General features: G+C 31.7%; 2 protein-coding genes across 7 annotated transcripts in view; both read right to left on the bottom strand.

Annotated features, from left to right (window-relative positions):
- LOC111641857 (RNA helicase Mov10l1-like) overlaps positions 1-17,149 on the bottom strand; it is a 32,545-nt gene extending 15,396 nt beyond the window's left edge. For 3 of the 6 annotated variants that reach the window (XM_023388101.1, XM_023388100.1, XM_023388099.1), the window contains exons 1-2: positions 16,785-17,149; positions 703-854 (exon numbers count right to left, since the gene is read on the bottom strand). In XM_023388101.1, the coding sequence (XP_023243869.1) occupies positions 703-854; positions 16,785-17,066 (434 nt within the window). In that variant the 5' untranslated portion in view covers positions 17,067-17,149. Of the gene's footprint in view, positions 1-702; positions 855-7,464; positions 7,594-10,619; positions 10,752-16,784 lie in introns of those variants that run through there. The other 3 variants (XM_023388102.1, XM_023388104.1, XM_023388105.1) reach the window with 3 other exon arrangements.
- Positions 17,150-17,269: 120 nt separating this feature from the next.
- LOC111641858 (RNA helicase Mov10l1-like) lies at positions 17,270-25,251 on the bottom strand. The gene is made up of 18 exons (XM_023388106.1): positions 24,698-25,251; positions 24,443-24,613; positions 24,115-24,318; positions 23,933-24,044; positions 23,748-23,846; positions 23,526-23,672; positions 23,150-23,241; positions 21,121-21,179; positions 20,595-21,043; positions 20,435-20,512; positions 20,212-20,367; positions 20,031-20,096; positions 19,752-19,916; positions 19,495-19,668; positions 19,289-19,429; positions 17,793-17,900; positions 17,576-17,716; positions 17,270-17,503 (listed from the first exon to the last, which is right to left on the bottom strand). The coding sequence occupies exons 2-18, from the start codon at positions 24,580-24,582 to the stop codon at positions 17,399-17,401; spliced, it is 2,436 nt and encodes an 811-aa protein (XP_023243874.1). The 5' UTR covers positions 24,583-24,613; positions 24,698-25,251; the 3' UTR covers positions 17,270-17,398.
- Positions 25,252-25,697: the final 446 nt, after the last annotated feature.

The following is a 25,697-nucleotide window of genomic DNA, read 5'->3' on the forward strand; positions in this document are numbered from 1 at the left end:
CGAACGGACGAAAATTAGAAAGACACCCAGATTAAGACCTCAAGAAAAACGCTCTCAAATCCTCAAGAGACGGAATCAAGAGGAAGGAAATTGGGTTAATTCAAGTACCAATATAGAGAAGATCGGAGACTCCCAAGTTTACCCGGGTACCCCCACAAATCTGTCCTTTATACTTGTCTCTTCTCTTCGTATCTCTTAATTTCTTCCCTCTTCTTCCTTAGCATATAAGCTAGATTAAGGTAGATTTAAGTTAGTTGTAGTATTTCAAACCATAATTTTGCATTGTCGCGAGCACGTGTCTCCTGTCCGTGAAAGCATATAGAATTTTGTTGGACGGCTTTGAACTTGTGTGCGTACTATAGTTTGGGATCAAGTGTGTTTAGTGTAAACGAACCAGGTGTACGAAGGACCACGTAACTGTAGTTAAATAAAAATCCTGTTTAATTTATAGTTACTTCTTTGTCATCTTTTTCTTGTCCTCCACACCACCACATAATATGCTGAATTTCAACATATTAATATGTTAAATATAATCAGTTTTTAGATTAAACTGCTATTAAATATAATGACTTTTAAGTTATTGCTATTCCATCTAGCTTCAGATGACTTATCAACATGGTTTATTCCCTGGGATTAAACCATGTTATACATTTTATAACAAATAATTACTGTATAAATCATTATAATAATGACGATACTTACATTTCATCATCTTCATACTTATTGTCATTGAGAATAGCTTCCTCATTTTCTATATCAAAAGATTCTTCTTCGCAATTTTCATCCAAGCTTTTCAAAGGAAAAGATTTAATGTCTGATGATAATGACTTATCATCAGCGAATGTCTTATCGATCTATTTAAAAAACAAATAAAATTATATTTTTATATTTTTACTTACGAAAGCAACAAACTATTTAAAAATTCATTAAAATTTTATTCAAAAACCAAATTTTAATTAAAGAGTTGATAAATCTCTCTCAGGAATTTTGTTTCACTTTAATGTATATAATCACACCTCAACTTAGCACCACTACTTGTTTGCTTCTGAATTAGAACTGAATTGAGTGTGACAACAAATTAAAGTATCTTAAACAATGAGAATTACAAATGGTAACAAAGTCCACACACAAATTTCAAATGTGATTTGATAACAACAGTTTGGTTTGCAGTATTGTATTGTTTATTCAATCATTCCACCATCAAATATACAGACCTGAAGATCTTCCTTCGTAGATCAAAAATGTTACTCCAAAAGTTTTAACTTTGAATTAAATTCTCAGTGGAATTTAATTAAGGCTTTTTGTTAGACATGTTAAGTAGTGTTGTTCATTTAGTATTCTTACAATAGAGGGTCTCATTTATGAAAGAGAGACAACACAAATATTCATTCTTGTAATGCATCTTTTCCCATAACTTTCCCATAATTTTCAGACTATCCTCCATGCAGTATGAAAATAAACAACTGTTTCTGTGATTTGTATAAAAGGTGTTTAAATTTTTTTTTTTGGTGTACTAAAGACTGGTATGTACATTTCCATCTTTTAGCACTTAGTTTTGGCACTGTGCAAGAACAAAGCTGTGTCTTTGTTTCTTCAATAAATTACCTTTATAGTACAGAAATATTTTCTCTTAAATGCAATAGCAACTAACAAATGTTCAAATCTCTTAATTACCTTTTGAGACTGGACAGTTACATTTTCTATCAGCTCTTTGTTTAATATAATAATATGTTAGCTAATAATATATTTATATGGTAAAACAATAAACTAATTATGTTATACATAAAAGAAACAGTAACATTGTGAAATTTCAAACCCACATCCCATTGCTCAAATGCCTAGCATATTGATCATTTAACTATCACTTCTTTCAAAACATAGCTTAATCCAAAACTTTATAAGCTAAACACTGAATTTTCAGAAGTGTATAAAAAGTGGATCTTATCATTTGGACAAGAAGTTTCTTGTATTAAGCACTACACACTCACCAAGTTTCATTGTAATTGGATACCCAAAAATATGAACCTCCACTTGTAAGTAAATTATTCATGAAAATTTGAGATTTTGAAACAAATTCAAACTCGGATCTGTCAGAATGATAGATTGATGCCTTTACAGCTTATTATCAGCTGTCAATCAAAAGACAATATAGTTTACTCAGTTGTGTTTCTACTTGTAATTAAAAACTGAAACATAAATATCTAATCAACATTATAACTACTAAATAATATATACATAGAATTTACTAATACAACTAGATACAAGTATCCAAACTCATTATACATCTGAATTCCAAATAGCAATGATGCATGAATACTAACATCCGAATCACAGAATTCTAGTATTATAAATTTCTGTTAAATATATGTAGAAATATTTGAAATGCATTTATGAAAAACTCAAAAATCAAGCTAGTAAAAAGTTTAGTTCTTCATAAACTGTTTATATGAAAAGAAAATACAGACAAATATACCTGAAACTAGAAAAAGAAATAAAGAAATATGTCAACTGATACAAACATTATCATCTGTTTTAAACAATCACCATTACATATAGCATTAATCAATAACAAACAGAACAATATTAAGCAATCAAACACAAATGTAATTTAAAGATTTAAAACAATTTGAATCATGCACATGCAAATTGGTACGACATTACCAATTTAAATGCAAAAATGTGAAAATTATAACTTTAAACTTAAAATGTCTGTAAGCAAGCAGAACAAAAAGATTGCAGTTCTAGGCAAGTTCATAACATACATTCCTATTAGTCTCTCTAAACATGTTCCTAACATCCTCTTAATATCTCAAATGTGTAGGATCCAAGGTCCAACATAGCAGACAAACACTTTCAACATCCATCCGCACATATCTCTTTGGATGGGGTGTGGTTAGTGGTTGAGCAAAATCAATCTTTACTTTATGACAATTAACTATTCCGATTGTTTGCTTGTACATATTCATTTACTATATGTAATACAGACTAAAGTTATATGATTAAGTTGCAATCTTATATTGAGTTTATTAATCATAATTTGATTACTAAGTTTAGAATTAATTAATCTAAAATGAAGAGTGAACAGAGGTCCTGGTAGCATAATTAGCAATGCATCTGCATGGAATGCTCTGGACCGATCTTGTCATCCACAACATTCTATACCAATTATGCTACCGCAGACTTCAACTAATACAGTTTGAGTTATGTGTTTCTGGAATCATTTTGAATACTTAAATTTTGTATTCATTTGGAAATTTCTATGTTGTTCTCAAATTGTTGTAAAAAATGTTTCCATTCTAATTTTTGTTTCTTGTTGTTGCCTGAAAAATGCTAGTGTGAAATGGCTGAAAGCATTGATAACAGATGTTATTAAACTTAATATTTTCTGGAACTATAAAAAAAGTGTATGATTATACACTGAGTATCCTTCCTTATGCTAAAATATTTTCATTTACATTTATAACTATATTCTGCTTAGCAATCCTTTTGTCAATTAACAAAAACATACCACCTTCAACACTACTTTTCTTGCATAATTATGAAATTATGATATACTTTTCAAAGATGGTCATTGATAAATTGATACTATTTCCTTTCTTCATCAATATTTCCAAAACATGTTTTAAATAGTCACAAAACTCTTCTGTTAAAATTACAACCACAAATGTTTCGAACTCAATAATAAAGGCAGTTTTTTTTTCTATTAATACTTAAAATATCCAACTGCATTATTCCAGAACATGGATATTCTATCAGTTTACAATTCATGGACCTATCACTAATTAAGAATTCATTAAAAAAAAAGAACACTTAAGATGTTTTAGTTGGCTTCTAGAATCAATCTATTACATTTTAGCACAAGAAATGCTTACTGCATTAATTTGTCATAATCATTTGATAATAATTTTAATTAACATCATGTTATTGCATAAGTTGTTCCACCTTGTTTATAGGATGTGTTATTTATTAATGATTATCTGACATAACATTTTTTTTAAATCACAGATAAAAGAATACTGTTATTTAGGTGTTTTTATTTCATGTTGTTTCTAATAAATTATTATCTTCAATATTTTTAAAGGTCATAAAGTTGCAAGGCATACACCAATATATTATATATAAAAAATTAAAAGAAATTACTCAGCTTTTGGTCAGTGGCAAGTTATATCTTGGTGGAGCAGAAGGTAAATTTCAATTAGGGGGTCCCACATACAGTGTTGTCTTTCAAACATTGTTCTTTGGAAAAATTCCCCAATATCTTTGTTCCTTTTATAACACGACCACTGGCAGGCTAAGTTCTGCTCTGCGCCAGTGCATCTCGTGCTTGCACGACACCGACAATCCAGGGCCCGAGATATAATTTCAATAGTCTTACTACAATAATGAGTTTATAAAAGATTGGCTTGGGTCCACCTGTTGGGGGGATCCAGTCAATTGCCCTTTTTGCCCATAAAATAACATTCCACTACTTCTGGTGTTAATTTACTATAAAGTCTCTATTTGCAAAAAACGTTTGACTTTCTTAAAATTATATTAAAGTTACTAGCTGCAAGATTCCGCTTCGCTGGGTTTTTATTTGTATGTAATAGTATAGTTATTTTTATATATATAAAAGACTGTTTTTCTAAGTAATCTAGAATCTAGCTGCAAGGACCCACTTCGCAGGGCAAAAAGTAACGATAGTGAAGATTAAGATAATTACATTATAGCTAATCTTACCCGTTTCACAAAATGCAAGAATTAGGTCCCCCGTTTCCAGACTAATTAGAGAATTTTTACGTTTAGTCAAACGAACAAATTTCAACGTTTCTGGAACGTTTTTAATTGTTTTATAATCAAACCAATTTGAATTTTATGTTCGAATTTAATTCGAACAAAACATTCGAAATAGAAAGCCACTTTCAACTACTTTTAGCCTCATATCTCCCGCACCCTTATAGCTATCGAGACGCAACCACCCCTATGCACGAATGGAGACTTGGGGCTACCACTATATACAAACACCATTCACGTGCGACGTGTAGTTTTGGCGAAAACGTGAGATATAGCGACATACATGTCCATTTTTATATATATATATATATATAGATATACTCTGCACAGAGAAAGAGTAGACACGAGTCAACCCAAGCCGGAAGAATCCATCACAGATTGTCAGACACAAGAAAAATGACACTTGGATCACTATAATAAAGTGTATAAAGAAATAAAACAATAAAATTATTCACAATAAAGCTAGTATAAAAACATTTTACAAATGTAAAAAACAAATCAGCAGAAATAGTGTGAACTTACACACGTCTCCTTCCAACTGATAAGCTCAGGCTGACTCATGTCTACTCTTTCCCTATGCAAACTACAATAAATTACCATCAATTTTGCAAACTAAAATTTTCAATTGATTAAAATTGTTCATTACAGATAGTTTTTTTGAGTCACTAAATTAATTACATTTAAAACTAGACCATTTACTATATAGTTTATCCTGTATTAATCTGCAACCATAAAACTATTATATATGATCACAGTGGCCAACCCACGGCTCTTCTAAACTCTTCTAATGCGATTTCCATATACTTATACAATTTCTTTTTATAAACTTGATACATATTACGTATTTACATAAGAAAACTTACAAAAAATATTACACCACTATTATGTAATATGAGACACAAGAGTGTTAGTATAGCATGCAACTTAACCTGTAATAGGCAATTAAAGTCTAGAAGTACAATCATAAATTGAAAAGAGTTACACAAAGTTTACATAAATTTTCTTTTATTATAATACAGGAACTTTTCAGGCAAATGGTAAAAAGGATTTTATTGATTACAGAATATTAAATGTTACTTTATTGAATAATGTTAAACGATACTATAATATATAAATTGGAATGCAGTCGTATAGCAAAATGTCACGTAGGAGAAACTAGAAGACTACTAAACACTAGAACAACAGAACATTTATGTGCAATTAAATACAATTACACAAATTCTGCAGTGAACCAGATTTGAAGTGTTAGCTAACAGTATGAAAATTGTTTAAAAAGATAATTACAGGAACACTTCGTGACTACAAAAGTTCCTTTAAACAGCAGAATAAATTTAAATAACGAAATAAAAATCGACGGCATATGGCAACTCATACAAATGTCTCCCTTTAGTGAAATGTTACTTTCCCTTCAAAGTGGAGTGCTTTGCAGTGAAGTCACACCGCTGAAACGCACGTTGAAATATGACAATAAAGGAAAGTCAACATGTTTTTAATATTTTAATTTTATTTTAAATAACTTTTTACGTACTAATAGAAGAAGTATAACATCGCTTTTCTCTCAATTTTGTTCTGAAAAGTCGGCGGGTTTCGTTGTAGAATGTTACGGTGTTACCGGAAACGTAACAAATGCAATATTTTATCAAACTGTCGGAAAACACGTCAGAGACGTCACGTGACACATTCCCAGGCAGTCACGTGAACGAGTGACGCTTTCTACGCTTCCGCCATCGTACTCCGCGACGAAAACCAGTTTAAACAACGGCGGACCGAACGGTGCACGGTCGATAAGTAGTCCTACGGTGTTTGTTGTTATTGCGTTTTTTATATGAATCGGCGTCGAATAATTCTGTGTGTTTTGCAAATACTACGTAATATATCTGGTTTAGAAACCAAATTCAGAGAAAAAGCGACGTTGTTCTTCTTTAGTGGTTTTATATAAAAATATTTGAATATAAAAGAATTTTACATTTTAATTACAAATTCTTATATCTAGACTGAATATGTTAGTTCCGTGTTGTATAAAGCTACACGAAAAACCTTCAAATTTACCAGATAAATATTAATTACAATATGTCTGTATTAAAAGCAAAACGGTCCATCGTCGCCGCACAAAAATAACGTAAATTTAAAAACGAATTTGATTTACAATTTTTAAATTTCAAAACGACTTTTAAACTTTTAATTATTGTTTCATTTTTAAATTTAATTGTTATCAGTTTTTATCGTCACGATTAGGTGCATAGATAATCACTGAGCATTTCTACATCGTCTTTGTTCGGAATATCCTATAGACAGATACGCGTTTAGGGCATAAGCCCCTCATCTGTCGGCTAAATAATAAAACATGAATTTCTCATATTATAAAATGTTTATATTATGACTTCCGGGATTTCTTGTAGGTGGTGTTGACTCGTATTATTATCTTTAATGTTAATTAGTTATTAGGTTAAATTTACGGTAGAGCATCGATTATCCGAAACAATTCGGGACTGGGGTTGTTCGGCTAATCGATTATGTACGAAAAATATATTAACCCAGTGTTTCCCAACGTGGGGCTCACGCCCCACGAGAGAAATTCTAAAATGGACTCGTCCAGAGTTTAAGTTAACCGTATAACCGCTCTATATGTTAGGGGGAATAAGAATTTTAGAAAAGCTTAGCACAAAAAACTTTCAGAAACACTGTACTAACCTACCCCATGATGAAATTCGTTCAAATCCTGGCGCTCCCTTAACTACGCCCTCGTGGTGGCGTCAGTGTTGCTAGATATAACACGCACACCAACAAAAATAATATTGGAGTAGCCCAAGAATATTAATTATTTAAATATTAATTAAAATATTTTTAATTAATTGAAACTATTTTTTTTGCGACGTAACTGTAGAAATTGTTTTAGTGTTGTTTCGATCAAAAGATAATCAAATTTAAATTTATTTGAACTTTCTAGTATTTTTTTTTTTTCATTTTTCTTTTATAAATCTGTTAGCTTTTTTTAATATTTATTAATTAATTATAAGAGAATTCACCTCGATTGAACTATCGGGCTGCCTTCCATTGTATAGTGTTATAACACACATTACCAGGAGCATTTATCCCACCTTTTGCGCGGTGGATAAAAAAATAAGCAAGTTATAAAACAATCAGGAGCTTGATTTTATTTGTATATTATATAGTAAACACAACGTAGCATAAAAAATATAAAATCAACGTACAGTGTTCAATCGCGTACATATAGTACTGCGCTGTGTTTAAAAATGATAAACGAACTCTCGATTTCAACGAAAATAGTAGCTTTAAGCACGAGACGACTTTAACAAAAAGTTAATTTTAAAAATTTTCAAATCAATTGTTTTTTCCGTGTAAACGGAGAAAACAATTGATTTGAAATGTTTAAAATTAACTTTTTGTTAAAGTGTATAATAAATTGTGTGGCGGCATGTATTGTGAGGACTTGTTATAAAACCTTTCTATACTTTAATCATTATAAAATGACGAAACGCTTAATTTTCAGGGTAGAGATGAGTTACCCCACCTTGAAATATTAAATAAAATAGATGTTAACACCCACATATTCACCGAATTCTCCCTTTGTTTACTTTTTTGAATACAGGCGGTCTGAAAACGTGTAGATTTACAAAAAATTTTATACAATTCCAATACTTTTCCTTCTTATATACACATAACAGCCGTGAGATTAAAATACAATGCGTATAAAGAGGATAAGTGTATNTTAGGGGGAATAAGAATTTTACAAAGGCTTAGCACAAAAAACTTTCAGAAACACTGTACTAACCTACCCCATGTTGAAATTCGTTCAAATCCTGGCGCTCCCTTAACTACGCCCTCGTGGTGGCGTCAGTGTTGCTAGATATAACACGCACACCAACAAAAATAATATTGGAGTAGCCCAAGAATATTAATTATTTAAATATTAATTAAAATATTTTTAATTAATTGAAACTATTTTTTTTGCGACGTAACTGTAGAAATTGTTTTAGTGTTGTTTCGATCAAAAGATAATCAAATTTAAATTTATTTGAACTTTCTAGTATTTTTTTTTTTTCATTTTTCTTTTATAAATCTGTTAGCTTTTTTTAATATTTATTAATTAATTATAAGAGAATTCACCTCGATTGAACTATCGGGCTGCCTTCCATTGTATAGTGTTATAACACACATTACCAGGAGCATTTATCCCACCTTTTGCGCGGTGGATAAAAAAATAAGCAAGTTATAAAACAATCAGGAGCTTGATTTTATTTGTATATTATATAGTAAACACAACGTAGCATAAAAAATATAAAATCAACGTACAGTGTTCAATCGCGTACATATAGTACTGCGCTGTGTTTAAAAATGATAAACGAACTCTCGATTTCAACGAAAATAGTAGCTTTAAGCACGAGACGACTTTAACAAAAAGTTAATTTTAAAAATTTTCAAATCAATTGTTTTTTCCGTGTAAACGGAGAAAACAATTGATTTGAAATGTTTAAAATTAACTTTTTGTTAAAGTGTATAATAAATTGTGTGGCGGCATGTATTGTGAGGACTTGTTATAAAACCTTTCTATACTTTAATCATTATAAAATGACGAAACGCTTAATTTTCAGGGTAGAGATGAGTTACCCCACCTTGAAATATTAAATAAAATAGATGTTAACACCCACATATTCACCGAATTCTCCCTTTGTTTACTTTTTTGAATACAGGCGGTCTGAAAACGTGTAGATTTACAAAAAATTTTATACAATTCCAATACTTTTCCTTCTTATATACACATAACAGCCGTGAGATTAAAATACAATGCGTATAAAGAGGATAAGTGTATTTATAAATGAGAACTAATGAGGAACGTCACATATTCTGTAATGAATAAATTCAACTTTTTACCCTTCGCTCTTCAACTTTCTGTATGATAAGCTCGTATTTAAAGCAGATTTGTGTTAAATCGAGCAGATATTACATAAATTGTTACTTTACTGGTATTTTAATACTTATAAAAATAATAATATTTACTACAGAACATTGATAATTATAAAATTTTAACTAGAAAAAATAATAATAATATGGAGATAAATACAATAATTTAAATAACATATTACAGTGGTGCCTCGCACTTCGAACTCAATTCATTCCAGGATGCCCCTTTAAACACCTAATCAAATTTTCCCATTGGAAAATAACGACAAAATACTAATCAATAGCCATTTCGATAAACTTAGGTTACAGCAAAGACACATAAATTGACGCAAAAATTATACAATTAGAAACAGGAGCGTAACACGTCAGCAAGAGACCACCTGGGTGCACTTACAATGGCGAATCCAAGTCGTTCTTCGAGAAAATTCTTTCCCTCCAGGCGAAGTTTACTGGAATTTGTCGTTCGAAGTACGAGGTTCCGTTATATATAAAATAATATAAAATACAGAATGCGGCCCTATTTCTGACAGCGATACGCGGCTTCTATCGTAACGAGGTTTGACCATACCAAATGTGTGATTTCAATGAGGACGAAAAGGAAATTCTTATTACCTGTATTAATTAATAAATGCCTTTGTCCGTTACAAAAGTATGAGTTGATTAAATTTTTTCCTCGATACATTTCACAAATTTTATAAAATATTAATAAACTGGAAAAAATACCCTTTCTTTATTCAATCAAAATTATTAAAATAAAGATTTAACTACGATAAATGGCAACTAGTTGAAGTACCGTAGCCGGCTTGACTTGACAAAATTATATATGAAATAAAGCTATGTTTCATCTGAAGTCAATTCTATATTAAACATTCTTTTATAGAAATACACACGCAAAAATGTTTATAAGAAAAAAAATTACTTACCCTTTTAACAACCATTTTGCAAAATATTAGCTTCCTAGTAGAAGGTATTCAACCAACAAGCCAACTCTCTGACGAGAAAGTTAAATATGGCGGTGGACAAAGGACGCGAATACTGTGTTACTTCTGTTTCCCTCTAATAACAAACCAGCCAATCAGATTTCGGGTAACAAGCTCTCATCCAATTAGCGACCAGAAATCAGCCTATTGTGTTTGAATTTCACGATTCATTTCACAATCCCTTAGCTGAACTTTTACCGGAGTTCAATTTTACTGGAATTCGGCTTAATTCCGGTATTATTATTACCGGTATTTTATTCGAGGAATATCCATCAGATGTTATGAGTTCAGGGGTTCAATAATGGGTATCATTTGTCTAAATACATTATCTGTTCACTTAATTATCGTCTTTGTCAAAGAAAGGATTAAGACCGTTATAGCCTGAGGACATTCTTGACACATTTAAACAAAAGAAATCTTTTAATAAATTAATAAAAATTATTGTGAAACAAAGAGAGGTGGAATATATTTGTAATAATTAATGTATATATATATATTAATAATATATATAATTATATATATATATATGTATGTAAGNTATTAATATAATATAATGTTATATGTATATATAACTCAGTAGTTTTATAAAAAATTTGTAAATTCTAATAACCAGTAAAATCATCATTAAGTCCGACCCTACTCTCGGCACAGGTGTTGTTAACCGCTTCCCAATGTTGATGTCATTTATGTATACCCCCTAAGGGCATGACAAGCGTCCTTGGAAAATAACTGTATTATAGATCTTTACTCGAATCATGTCTTTATATTTTATGTTTAAACGTCGACAGGGACGGACTGGCCATGTGAAAAATGTGGAAAATTCCACATGGGCCGTATACAATTTGGACCGTTTTTTTCTAAATATGTACATAATGTACCATTTGGTTAAGTTTAATTTTAAAAAATTCATTTATTTTTTTTTTTTTGTTAAGTAAGGTAAATTTCAATTTTTAGGTATAATATAGGTATATGTGTAGGCAGTGCCGTAACTAGCCATTCTTGTGCCCTGTGCAAGAACTTGCATTGAGGCCCCTTAATTAATTAGGTTTGGGAAAATAATAAAACAAACACGTGCATTTTGGGACCCTCTTCCAAATGGGCCCTGTGATGGTGCACCCGTTGCACCTGCCTCGTTACGGCACTGTGTTGGCCTTATCATTTTACCCGGTCCTACCCGTATCCGAAGTTAAATTAGTTCGGCCGATCTGAGTCAAACACTACATTAGCCCGATTCGGCCCAAACAGAAAGCATCCTAGGAGAAAAATAATCAAACTACCTTCTAAACAGAGAAAATTGGTCATTTGTTTACATTGCTAGAAACTGTTGACCACTTTTATTAATCTTAATGCTGAACTATAGAAATGCAGTTATTAGTTTTATACCTAGCTACCAAAGCGATGATTGTAGTCTTAATTGTCGCATTCCCGGACCAAATTCACACGTCCTCGATCTAGATCAGGGAAGGTGGGAGAGAGAACAACCGGGGAGAGTTCGACTGTCACCTTACAGCGAGTTCAAAGCACATTAGACCAAAATTTACGGGACCGTCACTAAATATTTCTGAAAACGCATTTCAAAAATTAAGCAGTATTTTATACAGTTTCATCCAGTAGCTACTCAACACAATATCATTTCAGAATTGCAACATTTTAAATCGCCATGAAATATTTTAAAGGAAAATGTCAAAGAAACTTTTATAAAACTAAACGAAAATGAACATTCTACTGATGATGAAGTAGAAACTAATAAAGATGCGATTTTATCCTCTTACTGCATTGCTTGCAAAAATTGCTCTATTTGTTGTTATAATACTGTATATTATTCAGATATAACATGTTAAGTGGCGCTTATTCTATACTTGGTCAAGCATACAAATATCTGCTATCTATGTCTGTAACACAAGTGTCCGGTGAACAAAGTTTTTCTATGTTAAAATTAATTAAAAGCAGGCTAAGGTACTTATAAGTATCTCGCAAGAAAATCTAGAAGCCTTCGTGTTAACGTCAGTGGAGAAGGATTTTTTAAACGAAATACATTCTGATGATGTCATTAATATTATTGTTCAACAAAGCAAACTTCTAAATAAAAAATTAATATTGTAGAATATAGACTTGTGCTTATTGTAATTTTTGTCAATGTTGTATTTTGAATATACAGTAGAACCCCTCTAGTCCGCCCTCGGCTAGTTCGTCACTCCGGTTAATCCGACGTGGTCGGAGTCGAGAAACTTGTCCCGACTCGTCGGTGACTCACCGTCCATGGCGTTTTTCTGTGTTCGTTACAGTATATGTTTTACATTGTGTGTACATGTACAGTTGTGTGTGTGTTTTCAGCATGTCAGGAGTGAAACGTAAACACGTTACTCTTTCATTAAATGAAAAATTAGCAGTGCTACAAAAACTGGACAAAGGGGAAGATTGTTTATTTTACTTTTTTCTGATAATCCGACCTTTTTTGCGTTCCGACCATACCCCCAGTCCCAAAGGTGACGGATTAGAGGGGTTCTACTGTATTTAAATATAAATAGAAAAAATACATTTTTTTTTATTTGTGAGCTGGGCTGGTAATAAATTTTTCACACAAAAATTTTATGGCCAGTTTGCCCCTGAACGTCGATGAACATTTCGTTGAGATTTTTCTACTTTCATTTGTGATCTGTTGAGTTAAATACTATTGTTTATAAAAAAAAAATGTAACATACATAAACGTGTAATGTTATATTGAGTGTACAGTTTTTCATAAATATAAATAAGTTGCAAGTCCCAAAGTGTATTAAATAAGACTACTTTTATTTATTGTCAGTTCGTATCATATCTATAATCGTTCGTTGAATGCCATTAAACTGCCATTTAAAATACAACAAAATAACAATTTTTATTCATGTTTTTAAATTATTTGATGTAAAATAAAGTGCGTGTTCTCGATTTTAGTAGTGTCTTGCACCTGTTTGTTATACTTTTCCTGATAACAGCAGACTGTAACTCAGTTTTTGGGCAATTTTTGAACTGAAATCACGTGAATTCCGGAAAAGACCGGAAGTTCGTACGTAGTTAATTGGGTTCTTCTGCCCCTAAGGTTTCCGTATCTGGTCTGAATTTTCAAGTATCTAATTTTGTTCTTCAGAATAATTTGGGGTATATACAATACTGAAAACGTTATAGATTCCCGTTATATTTTTATATGAAAAATACTTAAAACATTGCTGTGCAAAACATTATTATTATTTGTTATGCCCGCTTGTGCGCTTTACACCTTTGTACCTTTATGCTCCTACACAATACAGACGACGGGACATTAATTAATATTATCGTTATCATTTCTTGCTTTCTTCACGCTAAAAATCTTATATATACATGCACAACTAGTAGTATTAGTAATGAGGAAATTGCCGCAGGGAAGTTTTCGGTCCCTAATTTATTATGTTACTGTGAAAGACCGATATCTGGCAAATGTCGAGATTCTCTGGTGAATGTCAGCATTCACACAGTCGTTTCGTGTATGTACGAAATATTTGCTAAATATCATTATTTCTCACTTACACCGGCAAATGTCGACATTCAGCATGCACCGATGGTGAATGTTGAATAAAAATATCTTTATTACGTTAAGACAAAAATGCAACTCGTTAATATGTCAAAATAGCAGAAAGCTTAATTAACAGCGCATGTAAATAAACTGTTGAACCTAAAACGAACAGTACATTTTGAATCATTAAAGAAAATAATACAATAATAAACTTACACATAAATTATGTGATTAACATTATATAATCTTATTTATTGCAACAACTTAAACTGTTATGGCATTTTGAGTCTCTCGCTTTTACAACTGCATTTATTTATTCGTGGAACACTTCTTTTTGTAATGACGGCGTGTATAGCTTACCCTCCTTTTTTCGAATTAGCTGCAGCTGCTTCTCTCAGCGATATTTCTCGAGAAGAAATCTCGTCTATGAAAAGTAACTCTTATTTAAAAATTACGAACTGATTACGTGATTACAAACTGATCCTGTTAATGGTGTCTTTTATTCGGATATCGCCGACCCCTCTCATCCTCCGCCACTCGGCCTGACAAAACCACCTCACGGGATCAAAAGAACAAAAACGCCATCCAGTGACAAAGTGGGCGGTTTCCACCAAACCGTTGCCGAAAAAAGAGGTATGACCTTGTCCTACCTCCGTCTACCCACGAAGTATTTGGCAACAGACTATCGCCTCTCTGTCGACATTGGCTTCTCGGGTGTCGTTTCGACCTCCACCAAAGCTTATCTGTGCTTGTCGACATACACCGGCGATTGTTCGAATGTATAATAATATAACCAAATTTTGTTTGGTTCGATGTCACGACTTGGTGAAGTTTCAATCCAGATTTAAATCGGATCCCACAGTCAACTAAATCTAGAAGTCATCTAGAGAAGGGACATGAGATCGGGGAAATTACTGATCTATAATCATAGTCCGCTGTTTAGGATAGCGATAGGGCATTCTTTCAATTACATTTGTAAACTAAGAGAGAGAGAGAGAGAGAGAGAGCAATTAGTTGCGACATTTTGTAACCCATATATCTTCTCACTCCGTTAGAGAAAAACTGGGAACGAACTGATTTTTTTTTTAACTATGGAAGTGAACTTTGTGCAGCAAATCCTTAATAGAGACTGATGTCGATTCTACTCGCATCGAGCACCTAACCTACATCGAATGACTTTGAACTGGTGTTGAATTTCTGAACTGTCAACAGACGGTGAATCATCAGCAAGGAAACTGTGACAGTAGGTCAACAACTCGTTACCATTGTAAATCGCGTCTGTAGTGCGGATAGCACATGTAACGCGTCAACCAATAACCCTTGTTACAAGAAGAGAATTTTTTTTTTTGTCGGGTCAAAATCCCAGGTCAAAGAGAGAGAGTATTCTAAAAGAAAGCGGTGAATGGTGTGAAATCCGTGAATTTAACGCAATTGTCGGAGAAAAAAAATGTAAACAACTCCGAAAGAAAAAACACTCCTGGTGAGAATTAGATCGGAGGTCACCTTTTGTTATAACAATTAGATGGGAAAGTTGACACGTGTCAAGAATGCACCGTTATTGTCAACATGTGACGATCATGTGACTCCTTTCCCACGACAACTGAATAAAAGCTCGAGCACTCCCAAGCTCAGCGCACGTCCGCACACGGAAGTTATTTCTGCACTTGTGCCAGTCGATCTCCATGCAAAGGAATTGGATCCCATCGGAGAAGACACCAAGGACTACTACCTCTTCCATACAGACGATGCGCCAACTCTCCATTACTCTGAGAAGTATTTAGGGGATATAGAACTTGTAAAATCGCTTTCTCTCGCCCCAAAAGTAGGTCAGCGACATTGATTCGAGATTAGTCGCCCATTTTATGTACAGTAAATATCAATAGTACAGTATAATCGCCTTAATATGATTTTCGCCTCCTGTAACTTAGATTTAGTTATTCAATAAATGCTTTGTTTATTTGTTAAACCTGTCTCCTGTCGTTGAAAGGACGCCTGCCGGCTTACCTTCGCACTCCTCACTCACTTTTTGCCCTCATAGAAATCCGAAAACTCCGAGACTGGGTTTTACCAACCTGTGCAGGAAAGTGGTCAGGAGGGATTAACCCCTGACCCTCTGCTTGTCTCACAAATCGTAACAGATAAAGGAAATGATTTTTGCAGCGAATGTAGCAACTCAAAAAAATTCTTTTGTGCAAAGCTGTGGGCATCCAACAAAATTTAGTAAATTTTCTCATAGACACCTTCAGTAGCACAAAAAATATTCAAACTTCAATTGATTTCTTGCAAGTTTTTCAAGCATAACTTTATGAACGCATTATTTTATTTCTCCTATCTGATGTTTCAATACTGCAATATCGGTAACCTTTCCAGATATCCAGGGGCAGATCTACATGGGGACTAATAGGGCATAAGCCCTGGGACCCCAAGTGTCAAGGGCCACAAAAATTGAATTATCATCAATTTTTACTTGCATATACCCTGTTCCTTTAAGTAACCTCCCCAAAATAAATCCAAAGGTGTGAAGCCATGAAATAAGACTACTTCAATTATCCATCAACCAAAAAAATCTAAGAATTACTCACATGTAATCCCAGTAGAGTGATAATCCATATTTCTGGAAAAACAGATTGGGTTGTGTTCCTTCTGACTGAAAAATACCTAAATTCACGTTTTTTCAGATTCCAACTGTGTGGGTTAATTTTGTAAAACACATCAAAATGTGGCTTTGTTGCAAAAGATATTGTCCGGCAACAGATGTGCCTCTGAATATAGTCAAGAATATTAACTGTAAATTTCAAAAAAATAAATATACAAGTCTGACCAGACGAACTTATCACAACACACTTTAAACATTGGCTATCCATGTAAAAAAATTAAAATATTTATTTTATGACTTACTGCTTTGTAGTATTACTCTTTATAAATACATGTTGTTTTGTTTTATGGTAAAAATCAGAAGATTTTAAATTAATTATCTCATTATATATATAGAACAAATTTATATTGCACTAATCAATTCATTCATATAAATAAATTAAAAATACATATTCAATGAACAATTCCATTCATTTGTCTACAAGATTTTTACAAAATTTATATATACACAATATATAAAAGACAGATTAAAATGATTATTTACAGATGAAACTTTACATCTGGAATGAGAAATATTAAAACACTATAGTTCTATAATTAATTATTCTTCTAAAAGTATATCTTGTATTTTTGCCAGGGAGATTGCTGATCCACAGTACGATTTCTCGTCCAAACAATAACTGATTAATTCCCTCCAGTGTTTATCCTACCAACACAAATAAGCAATTGTTAAAGTTTTAAAAACCAAATTGATAAATAAACTAAAGAAATTACTTACATTAGATAGGAGATACGGATCTCCAACAATAATGAGCAGGGCTTGTGCTCGAGTGATTGCAACATTAAACCTTTTCGGATTTGTCAGAAAACCTAAGTTGTGTCTGGCGTCAAAGTTCAGCTGATCTTCTGAAGTTCGAACCTAAGGCATTAAAAGTTAATATACACAAAAAGGACACTCTACATTAAAATTAATCATACAACAAGAAAATAATTACCGTAGAAATAATTATAACTAATCTCTCCTGGCCTTGAAATTCTTCTACAGAACCCACTTTGCACATTTCAATTCCATTCATGCTCATCATAAATTTGATTTTTTCCACCTAAAATAAGGTGATATTAAACAGTTTAGGCAAATTTCTTGATACAAAACTTTTCTTTAGTTATTGTATTAATTAATATATGTAATGACCTTAATAAATACAAATTATGTCTTGATTTTAACACTATAGAAACTTTATAGAAATCTTGTGTCTGCTGGTTGAAAACCAGCAGACACAAGATTTCTATCTTGTGTCTGCTGGTTGAAAACCAGCAGACACAAGATCTTTTTTTTTTTTATAACAATTTGCATTGGTCCAAATATGATTACCCTGTAAATAATTCATTGTAATTCCATCATCAAGTTAAAATTTCTAGGTAATATTTAAAAATCAATATATGGAAAATTTAAATCAAATGATACCATATTATAGAACTAGCTGTTACCCACAACTTTGCCCGTGCAGATTTTGCAAGCAAACACCATTTATATTTGGTATTTCAACAACCATAGTAATTGTTATATAACACCTACCGCTGAGAATCAAATGAACTGTTTTCAATTTAATCAATTTTCTGGAACATTTACAATCGTTCTATAATCGAACCAATATGCAATAATAAATTTGAATTTAAAACGGTTTGAATATTTGGTTAAAAAATCTAAATACATAAAAATATTTGTAACAATGTCTGAAATGTTATCAATTTAATACAACTAAGTACTCAATGAAGACCAAACGTAGTTGAAAACAAAAAATTGCATCTAAAATAGTACAGTAGAAGCCATTCTTCAGGTTAAGCCTTAATCCTTTCCCTCTCCTCTGCAGAGGGAATTTCAAAAAAATCCCTTCTTAGTGTGCATTTTCATGACGTACCCTAACTGTGTACCAAATTTCACCTCTTTAGGTTTAGCAGTTTGCAGGTTTGGGTGATGATGAATCAATCACTCGGAACAAGTAATTTTATATATTTAGATAAATAAGACAAATATTAAAGTTGCCTTATATTTACAGGGTTTCTAATAAATATTTTAAATTAATTTACATATATTTAATATGACAATCTTGTCATATGCTTCAATTACCACTGTCTATCAGAGGACAATAAAAACAAATTGGAAACAAGTGGAAACTGAAGTACATGACAAGATTGTCATATTAAATATATGTAAATGTAAACATTAACCAAAACCCGATGCTTAGCAAATAGACACCCATGATTGCTGTAAATAATCAGGCTATAAAATTTGGAAATATTAATTATGAATTATAGTGCCAAATTTATTTGTAATTCATAACTAATATTTCCAAATTATAGCCTGATTATTTACAGCAATCGTGGGTGTCTATTTAATAAATATATGTAAATTTATTGATAACATAAATTGAGTAATTCTTCTTATCATACTACCATAGGTTTATACCTCTTCAGATTATTTCCAACATACCTGCTTGCGATATGGAGTGATGATACCAATGTCATCCGGTGAAATTCCCAGGCTATACAAATTTTTTAAATATTTAACCACACACAGAACTTCATACGGATTAAACCAAGAAGGGCTGTCACCTTCCCGAAAGTTTTCACCCTATTCATACGAAAACTTTTAGAATTCTGAATATAAAATAATTTTTAACAACAACTTCGACTTACCCTGATTCCACAGAATATCATTGGAAATGACCTGTTTGGTAATTCTTCCCAATTGCAAAATGTATTTTGTAAACTTTCAGGAGCAGAACAGACAAGTTCGGAGTCATAGAAAATTCGTGATGATAACGAAATAATGCAAGAATGGGATCTATAATTATTTACAAGTTTAGTTACCTATAAAAACAAAAAAGTAAAAATTATAAATGTGAGCCCTTGGTGTAATTTAACATTGTGAATTACAAAACTAACTATCATACTAGTAATGGATTATAGTTTCCTTGTTCTCGATACTTTTCTGGATTTCTCTGATACAGAGAAAGAGCCATTATCCTTTCTAGAAATGAAACCTTAAGTCCATTTTCTTTAGAGTGGGAAGAGCGTATGACCGGTCCGAGCTGCTGAGGATCTCCAGCTAGGACAACCTTGAAAATTATAAAAACAAATACATTTGTCATTATGACCCACCAATATTTGTAATAAAAAAACTACAAGGAATCCTGCAGTTCCTTTGCCATATCATAGAAAAGCCTGGTTACCTGTCCATTGCCTGTTGCAACTAATTCAATTGCTAACATCGATTCTGGTTCAGTAGCCTGTCCGGCCTACAAATAAGAAAATAAACAATATGTAAACTCATTTTGTGCAAACAGAAAACACTTATTGTTTATTTCACAGATTATAAGTGTCATTAAATAAGTAATAAAAAACTCTAATTACCTCATCTAAAAATAAATGAGTGAAATGGTCTACTCTCAAACCTAGACTATAAAAGTTTCCAGCAGTTATACAAGTACAAACAATAATACGATAACGAGAAATTGTAGACATATCATCTACTTTTTTACAGAATGGTTTAATGAGATCGGGAAGAACCTGAAAGTAATCATCATCATTAAAAGATGCTACAGCATAATCATTATTCAAATAAACAATGAGAAACCTCATCAGATATATGGAAGGCATTGAGTCTAACAAGGTCAGCTTCAGTGAATAAGTTACTTTCTGCCAAGCGTTGAACCTAATATTTTAACATGTAGAAAATCAATTATATAAAGGTTTTTTATATAAATTTTACTTTTTGAAATTAATCTTTCACTTACGATTAAATCTGCAGCACTATTAGATGGAGTACAGGCTAAAATTCTACTAGAGTTTACACGACCGAATATTTGAATAATACACTCTACAACAGTCATCGTTTTACCCGTTCCCGGAGGTCCAAATATAACGTAAGGCATGGGTCGGCAAGTTCCGTCCAACACTCTTTTCACTGCAATTTTCTGTCGATCGTTCAGAGACTTGTTATGCCACTTAATTGTCACCGACTTTCTGTTATTTGGCAACTGGACTTCCATCTTTACCACGGGACAGCAGAATGTGGCATTACGGTTACAAGGAAAGAAATTTGCATTTTTGTATTTGTTAAATTCTGACTCTTCCTTCTTTTCCGATTCTTCTTTCTGTGTATGAAAAATTGCAGGCGTTGATGCCTCCACTTCCACAAGATGAACTTGAGGTGTTTTACATACTATTTTATTTGGAAAGAGAACTAAGAAAAAAAATCAATAACAATTACAATAATATAGATCTTCACAATTTCCTTCCCCAATGAAACATACCACTCACCATTTTCAGGAAGGTTTAATGCCTCTTCAATAGCCTGATGACATCTTCTCATGGGCAGTCTGAAATTTGGAATAATTCATCACACAATTAATATTAACACACTTTTTGGGCTGCAATTTGAAAAATTGTAGACCTATAAATGTCCATTGTCATCTATGTCTGTCCTTCCTAAATCTTGAGAATGGAGTTAGATACAAAGAAATTGCTGCATGTACAAACAAGAGAATTGCTTATAAGAGTTAGATACATTAAAGACAACATAAGATATAGCAAGCTTAGGAGCAGTAGGCCTCAATTAACTATATATAAACTTCCAGTTTGCACCAGAAGTCATGTTATTTCAATTCAAAAGTTATTCCCTGAAAGGAGTTAGATAGATGACTGGCATGACTCTATTGCTAGCAGGAAAAGTATGATGTACGGAGGGAAGACACTACTAATTTGATATTGACAGCATATATTTTAAATTAAATAAATTCAAAATGATTAATAATTCAGCTTGGCATTGTGATGATGTCACAATAAATACTTGCTCGTTTTTTTTCACTTCTTTTTATTCTTTCTGCCTATGGACACTAATAAGGCTTTTTTTCATGCCAATTATAGGTCTGACCAGGTTCTTGGATGGTTGGCAAGGGACAAGGTCCAACTATGAAAATTTGTGAATCTAATACAAACCCAATTCCCTAAAATCAGCAACTAATGCCATTACTGCTTTGGCCAACTGGCATTAGTACATTAGCATATACTACAGTCATACCTGTCTGTAATGAAACTTGTATATAACAAACACCTGTCGTTAACTGAACAGTTTTTCGTTTCTTTGAATTTTGTGCAAAAAGTCAATATGAATTAACCTGTGTAATGCAGAAACAGAAAGGAAAATCAGGCTGTATAACAGAAAATTTGGTATCCTCTTCCATGCTCAATAGAAAGTTTTTGCATGTATTTTTATTAGTTATAATTAAAATCTATGTTAAGTAAAGACAACAGTTGTGAAATTTAACTCATTATTGCAAATGTAAAATTGTATTCTTCGTGGAGAAGACTATTTTAAATTTTCTACATTTCATTTTGTTTCAATAAAGTAGAGTTGCAATGTCTGCAGATAAAATGCATATTGGGCATATTATACTTTTTAAGCATCATAAAAGATATAATGCTATATAAACAGTAAAAAATTCTCATAGTGTGAATGGAGAAGATGTTCCTGAACTTCAAACATGTCAAATGTGATTTTGACAATTTAATTCAGGAAATTTTAAACTAAAGGATACAAAACATACTGGCTGCCCAAAAGCTGTTGACAAAGAGAAATTGCAGGAAGTAATTGTTAAAAATTGATGAATAATAATTTATGAACTTGTAGCAAATCTTAGTGTGTCACAGACACATATTGTTGAAACACTTCATCCACTTAAAATGGTTGTAAAATACAATGATGATTGTGTTCCGCATGCATGAAGTAAAAAAACGAACCACATCGAGTATAAGTTTGTTTGCTGAAGGTAGACAGCTATAAGATTTTCTTTTATTTTTAAATCAGTTACTCATTTTTATCATAGAAAACTTTTTTTATGGATGAAAAAATTAAAATAAAAATATTTATTATTAACTGAAAATTTGTTCTAGCAGGTGGCGAGTGTTCTATCAAGTACCAAGGCATCACTGTATTTGATTAACATGATTTTGATGTATGTGGTAGCATAATTAACTGCATTAATCAAAATATACCTGTAGTAGGTAATCTGTCTACTACAAAAGACTTGATCAGTCCCATGAGATTTCATTACAGATAGGTTCAACTGTAATAATAATAATAATAATAATAATAATAATAATAATAATAATTGAATACATGCCATATTGTTAGGAAATTCCTGAATACAAACACTAACACTGAAACACTTATTTAATTTTAGTTTTGTTTTGGTTGCTATGCCTTGACTCTGGTCCGGCATAGTACACAGCCACCGGTGTCAACCGAGTATAATCCACTAAACCCAACATAATAATAATAATATCTCACCTGTTAAAATGAAAATCTACATCATAACTTTCTCCGTTATATTTACTATGAAAAATGCTATTGAATTTGACAAATATCTTTTCTTTATGAATCTGAAATAGACAGACAGACAAATTTCAAATTAAGTTTATTTATTCCATATATATGTATTAAAGACAAAAATTATACTTTGGTATCAAATTCTGTATATAAATTAATATTTATTTATTTAAACATAAGCTTAAAATTTACTTTAAGTGACATTCTTTGTACCTCAAAATCTTTTAACACATAATAATGGTAACAAAAACAGCCTGCTTCGGTTCCATATCAAACTATTAATTTTCTATTTCTAATACACAAATTTCTTATAAGTTTTTGATACCATAGCACATACCTCATGAATAAATCCTTCGTATACAGGGTTGGATTTCTCTACTGGGTCACTGGCTGTAATTCTGTCACCTATCAACAGTGACGGCCTGTTTTCTGCCAGTCCTGGTACCTCTAATGTTAAATAGTCTTTGCAAGGTTGAAAACAAACCTAAGGATGCCAAAAAATGTTATTTCCAAAGTCAATTTTAAAATTGGTGTTACTGTTTATCAAACAACATCATACCTGATCCATACTAAAGTCTTTCATGTCAATATTCATTTGTATTTCTTCAAGATAAAGCAGTGTGTGAAATTTCTCTTTATAATTTGTTACAGATAACTCCTAATTTTTTAAATAAAATCAATTAATCACAAATAAATTAAAGTTAAATATGATTACATAATGTACAATATATTTTCATAACTAACCTCTGTGAGAAAGGATAAACTATGTGTGACATGTTTTTGTTCGAGGACAATGCTCCACAATTCTTCCGGAATGGGAAATTGCAGCAGTGTTCGAGAGAATCGACTTTTAACCCTGTTAAGCACAATGATTAATATCAAATGGTAATCAAATTCTCATGTAAAAATTAGACAGTATTATAAACCTCCAAGGTTTCTCTCCTGGGATCACACAATTGGAAGCTTCTCTACAATTTTTTAATCTATTAACAAGCATATATCTAGGTATAAAAAGTGCTTTAGGTAAAAGTGAATTCTGATTTGGATCTTCAACAATCACTTTCAGAATTCTTCCCAAGGTAAATTTTTCAAATTCAAAAAGCAGAAGCTGTTCAGTAAGACCTAGTTGACTATAGAAAAAAAATTTTTTTTATTAAACTTTTGTGTTAGATAATTAATGTAATTAATAATTCTATTAATATCATCAATATTTCATAAATCAATTGCCATAATATATTTAATAAGTTAACTAACCTTGCGATGCAGATTACATTCACATAAAACGACTTATTTGGAGAAATTAATACTGGATAGTTGGCTTCTTTTCCTTTACACTGTACTTTGCTCACATAAAATTGGTTAGTACCATAAGAATTTTCATTCAACCTGCACATTAGCAACTTGCAAGATGAAGTACCCGTATTACTGTAAAATTAAACCAATTTTAAATGTAGCCACAATAAAATAAATATACACAACCATATTCTTTAAAATGTTTGATTCACATACCTGATCCAAACTGTTAAATATTTGCTGTCACCCAAATTAATGGCACGAAAATCTACGTCGAAAGATATTTTTATTCCATTTTTGTCACAGAGTAATGAGCCAAAATGTTGGTTTGTCAACGATATAACATTCCTTTACAAAAATTTAAAATATTTCATAATTTGAATTCAACTTATAATGATAAATTAATCTAACATAATTTATTGTTTTATAAAAAGAGTTGAATTTTATGTCAGTGCATTTCTCAAACTGACTGAAATGCCAAATTTTCATATTCCTAATTGATATATATAATATAATTATAATAAAGAAAACCAATATGGCAACAATGCCTACATCACTCATCTTTCTAATCATGTTGCATTTTAATTAATGAATTCTTAACTCAGCCATATTGTAAAATTAATCATTTTGATATTTACAGCAACACAAAAAACTGTTTGCATACTTTTAGTTTTTACTTTTTAAACTATAAAATCCAAATATACATGTAAATGTGAAAATTTTAATATATATTAACATCTGCATACTCTAAGCATTATTTGCACAACTTGGAACCAGTGCTGCTGCCTGCTTCTGCTGGAACTACCCTGACGGAGCCTTCGTTTTACCCCAAATTACCCTAGATTTTGAAAACTCTCCGAGCTCGAGCCCGGAGAGTTTTCAAAATCTAGGGTAATCTGGGAAAAATAAGATGAACGATTCTATGACGCAGATCCCTGTACTATTATCGTAAAATAATAATAATAATAATTCTTAATTCTTCGTTTTTAAACTAAAATGTCTTAGAATTTTTACGCTTTATCAGAGGTATTAATTTACATCTGATATGGAGATAATTAATGTTTTAGTTTGGTAACAATTTGAAAAACAAGAAAACTCTCGCCTGGTCTTTAAATAATCATAAAATATATCTTTAAGTCTAATGAATGCAATTATTTAACTTAATTTTAATTAATTCACTTTCAATATGTGTATGTTAGCTGAAGATAAAAAATTA

Source organism: Centruroides sculpturatus, unplaced genomic scaffold (genome assembly GCF_000671375.1).
Source record: "Centruroides sculpturatus isolate CEXI.00-Female unplaced genomic scaffold, Cexi_2.0 scaffold1546, whole genome shotgun sequence".
NCBI lineage: Eukaryota > Metazoa > Arthropoda > Arachnida > Scorpiones > Buthidae > Centruroides > Centruroides sculpturatus.

Bases quoted from the DNA above. Each gene is read 5' to 3' on its own strand.
- LOC111641858 (XM_023388106.1), bottom strand. From the start codon at position 24,582: ATGTGCAGGTTGAATGAAAATTCTTATGGTACTAACCAATTTTATGTG. The intron at 23,673-23,747 runs GTATGATGTTGT...TGGCATCCTTAG, and splicing joins AAGACTTTAGTATGGATCAG to GTTTGTTTTCAACCTTGCAA. The intron at 17,504-17,575 runs GTAAGTAATTTC...TTGTGTTGGTAG, and splicing joins ATCCGTATCTCCTATCTAAT to GATAAACACTGGAGGGAATT.